Source organism: Nannospalax galili, unplaced genomic scaffold (genome assembly GCF_000622305.1).
Source record: "Nannospalax galili isolate Female #2095 unplaced genomic scaffold, S.galili_v1.0 scaffold227, whole genome shotgun sequence".
In the NCBI taxonomy this organism is placed as follows: domain Eukaryota; kingdom Metazoa; phylum Chordata; class Mammalia; order Rodentia; family Spalacidae; genus Nannospalax; species Nannospalax galili.
The window spans coordinates 10,996,714-11,001,160 of NW_008360303.1; the positions used below are offsets into that span (position 1 = coordinate 10,996,714).

Here is a 4,447-nt window from a genome sequence, read left to right on the forward strand (position 1 = left end):
TCTTTTTGTTTTTTTGGGGGGCAGTGGGGGCTGCCTTCTGCCATTTTTGAAATTTACAGTTTCAGGCAGATTGAAAGGGGACTAAAAGATGGTTGAGGAGGCACAAGGCAGGGCGAAACGTCGCACTCTAGGGGTGTGTGTGTGTGTGTGTGTGTGTGTGTGTGTGTGTGTGTGTACCCATGCACACATTGGGCACCTCCATGCAGACAATGCACATGAAGGAGCCCATGCCAGAGGCTCTGCCTTTCACATCTTCCTGTGGGCTCTTGCTGCAATATCCCACCATGGAAATAGCTTAACATCCCAATTTTGCTGGTTCTTAAAACTAGATTGCAACTAAGGGAGAGGGGACTATTTCCTATGACTCTGAAAACTGTCTCCCTAGGTTTCGAGGATGTTGTTCTGGTAGGCAGCTTTAAGATACAGAAACAGTGCTCAACATGAATGTGTTTGTCATTGAGTCCCCCAGTAAGGTGATCTAGTTCTGAAAGTCCCAGAAGTGTGAGGCCCTACTCCGAGAGGGGAGGGAATCTCCCTGCCCATCTGATGTGTGCCCCGTCATGCCATCACTGAGGAGGTTCTCGGTTCCCTAATGATTCTGTATTGCTCTTTCCTCCCTAGATGAGAATGCCAATTTGGGCACAGTGATGCGGTACGAGGAGATCGGTGAGTGAGGCTGTGAAAGTGGAGATATCTTGAGGTACCTCCACCATGTGGAGGCAGTAATGTTGGGGAGGGTAGAAGTCTGAAATCTCTGGGGTGTGTTTGCAGCAGGGTCTGCTCTCATGATGTTCTTCCCCAAGAATAAGATCATGGTCTTACTTAGCTCCTATTTAACATCTCCTAACTAAACTTACTCCCAAGTGGGAGTGGATCAGCTGGTAATATTCCCTTCAGAGCTTCCCCTCCTCATCTAAAAGAATGAAACTCGATCTTCAGTGCTAATGGGAAAGACAATTGGTTTTGTCCGCAGAGATTACACACAAACAAGGTGCCATCCGGGGGTTTCAGTGCATGAAGGGAGAGAAAGAGGCAGGGGTTGGCTGAAGCCTGGGCTCAGGCTAAGGCACCCTGATGTCTGTGTGGCAGCCCTTTCCCTACCCCAAGGGCCAGAGTAAGTGGAAGCTGGTAACTCACAGCTTTAAGGATCAGAAGGAGTTGACAGCTCTGCAAGCAAACAGTAAAAGAAGCCAGCAAACTGAAGTCTTTCTAAGGTTCCAGAGTGGGAGACAGAGGTGAGGGACCCAAGTGCCCATAGCTGGGGAAAGGAATGTCAGAGGCAGACTAGAAGGGACCTGGAGCTGGCACAGGTGACAGTAGAAATGAGTCAGTGGCAGCAGGAATGCCTAGGACTCTGGGAAGAGAAGCAACTTGGTGTCTAGCCTGCACAATCTTAAACTTTTAAAATCTTTTAAGTTAGATACCCTCCTGGTACTCCTCTGCATGAGGGCTGGGTGTCTGGGACCCTGCCATGATCCAGAGAGACATGGATTTGGTAGTGTGTCTGAGCAGCTGGTTGTTCCAAGACACACAGCAGATGTGACATCATTTTAAAGTGCATCTCTGGTTTTGTTCTCTGATCTAAGATGTAGTGACACCTGAGTGAGCTCATATTGGTTTGCTAGAACCATGTGTAAAGTCTTCACAACTATTAAGCAGAGCCATTAATAAAAATGAAGTGCTAGTAGGCTGGGCGTGGTGGTGCACGCCTGTAGTCCCAGCACTTGGGAGGCAGAGGCAGGCAGATCTCTGTGAGTTCAAGGCCAGCCTGGTCTACATGGTGAGTTCCAGGCCAGCTGGGGCTGCAGGGAGACCCTGTTTAAAAAATAAAAAATGAAGTGCTAGTGACAGTTAAATAAATCACATTTAAACAAAGGATACTCAAGTGCCTCACTTCCCAGTTCTATTTCTGTATGTTTGGTTGGAAGGCTGAAGAAAGAGGGCACCTGGCTTCCTGGTTGGCCCCTAAAGCAATCAGGAGAACTTGACATCAGGTTCTGCAGGCCAAGAGTATCTAAAGGCAGAGGTGGGTCAAAGCTGCCGGGGCGGGGCACAAGGCCCTATACACTCCACCTCTGCCATTTTCTACCTCTCTAGGGGCTGCCACCTCCCTGTGGGTCTCTGACCAGCAAAACTTAGAACAGCCATTAGAATAGCCATAGGGTTCTCCAATATGTATTTCTCTTTGTTTCATAGACTTTGTACCATGCTTCCTTGATGACTTTGTTTGCCTTCCTAGCACCCTAGGCTTGTATCAGGCCACACTATTCCTGCCCAGAGACATCCCTTTGCTATCCAAAGAGCCTGTCACCGTTGGCTCCTAACTCTGCCTGTTCACCTCTGATCCGTTCTGCTCACTGGGAGGGAAGGGTCAGGAATGTCTGACAGGAAGGGATGTTGGAGCAGGGAATGAAGAATACTCAGGCTGTGAGGAGAGCCTTGGGGCCACTGCTGTAGGATAGACTCAAGACCTGCAGAGATATAGGTGGCAGCTGCCTTTGGTGTGCTGTGGGAGCTGGGATGGGCCACTGGGCTACACATAGCTGAGATTCCTGGGCAGGGAGTGTGGTGGGAGAGCACTGATTCTGGCTCCTGGCCCTGGCTTAGAGTGACCTGGGTAGGGAGGCAGGGCCCAGCGGAAGACAAATGGAACCAGTCTGTGAGGGTCTGCTCCTCACAAGGCCCCCATAAGGAAGTCCCCTTGCACACATCTCTTTGAACCACTACCTTCTCCTACCTCTTCCCAACAGTTGGCTGCTTCCCCTGGGGCTACCCCAGTTCAAGGACTTGTAAACTGGAAATACTGAAATCACTGCTGCCCTCCAGCGGTGTCTCGTGGAACCACAGGCTCTGCCAAGGCCACCTGTCTATAACCAATAAAGGTTTCTGTTCTGGTCCTGCAAGAAAAGGCAGAGACCTCATTCGTTAGTTTTTTCTGCTTTGACTTATTAAGAAAAGAAATCCGTATTATGCTTGGGTGGGAAAGTAAGTCTTGGCATGGGAATGGAAAAGAGATTCACTTCTATGGCAGTAAGCATGGTTTTCAGCCTTAGCGTTGCTGATATTTAGAGGCAGATCATTTTGTATTGTGCAGCTCCCTTGTGTACTGGAGGATGTTTTGCAGCATCCCACCCACTAGATGCCAGAGACACACCCATCCCCTCCCCAGTTCTAACAATCAGACGTTGCCAAATGTCTCTGGCCATTGTGAAATTGCCCCCAATTGAGAACTACTGATAGAGAGAAAACCGAGGGTAGTATTTCCTCAGAGCTCCAGGCTTTCAACAGAAAACTGACTTGGAAGTCTGAGTGGCTCCCAATGGGACTGAGAGAGAACAGAATTCTGGGATGAGCTCCATTTGGTTTTTCCCAGCCATACCAAGCTTTGCCCATCTCCACTGTCCCATCCCATGACACAGAAGGGGAGCTGTGTCTCAGAGGCATGGTAGTCACCACAGCCTATGAAACTATCCAAGGGCTGTCAGGCAGCTTGTATAGCTCTGTAGTCAACTCACCCACTGACTCATCTACTCAGCATGTCAGAAAGCCTACTGGGTGACAATCACTGCCTTGGGGATATAAAGACAAAGTTCTACAGGTAAAAAGATCATTTGGTGCAGTATATAGAGGACATGGGAATACTAAGCACTTAAGCTCTGAGTCCTCTGTGGGCTTTCTTAGGTGGGTGGGCTGTACATATCCTGGACAATGAGATGCTGGCTGCATCTTCAACAGCCTCAGTCCCATCTGGAAACTCCCTGTAGAGCAGGGGCAAGCTCAGCACTTGAAAGTCCTTGCCAAGTCCTGGGCATAAGGCAGGCAGAGCTCTGGGCAAGCTTCTCCCTAGTTTCTCAGTGTCAGGGGCTGCACAGGACATCTTATTATCTCACACTCAGGGCCTAACAGATAATGCAGAGGACCTGGGCAGCCTGGGACCTACATGCCACACACACACACACACACACACACACACACACACACACACACACACAGAGCACAGGGTGTTGAACTCTGGAATTTGAAGAATCTCTGGATTCTTTTTTTCCCCCATTGCTCAGTTTTAATAGGCAGCCGATTGCTGCCTGTTTTAAATGACAATGGGTCTCACTGGAACAATTCAAATTGTGCTTAATGAGGGAAGAAAAACAACCAACCAGCCAGAAGCACCCTAAAGGCCAGAGGTGAGGTGGCCCCTGCCTTTGCTACTCTGAGGATGAGGGGACACAGTTGATCAACTCAGATACTTCATGGGCACACTCAATACCCCCCCTCCAACTATGTTGGCACTTGTTACAGGACACACACTCCAAATGATAGAAGAGAATCCAAACTCTCTTAACAGAGGGAAGCTGGGTGTTAATGGTACTATTGGACCTCATCCACTGGACCCCAAAAAGACCACTGAGGACCCAACACACCAAAATGCAAAAGCAAAGGTTTATGGTTT

The 4,447-nt window shown here is 49.1% G+C and overlaps 1 protein-coding gene across 1 annotated transcript in view; it reads left to right on the forward strand.

Moving 5' to 3' along the window:
* Window positions 1–4,447, forward strand: part of Nmnat2 (nicotinamide nucleotide adenylyltransferase 2) — a 197,886-nt gene that overhangs the window by 165,686 nt on the left and 27,753 nt on the right. The window contains exon 7 of the mRNA XM_008824304.2: window positions 622–666. Coding sequence (XP_008822526.1) covers window positions 622–666 — 45 coding nt within the window. The remainder of the gene's footprint in view (window positions 1–621; window positions 667–4,447) is intronic.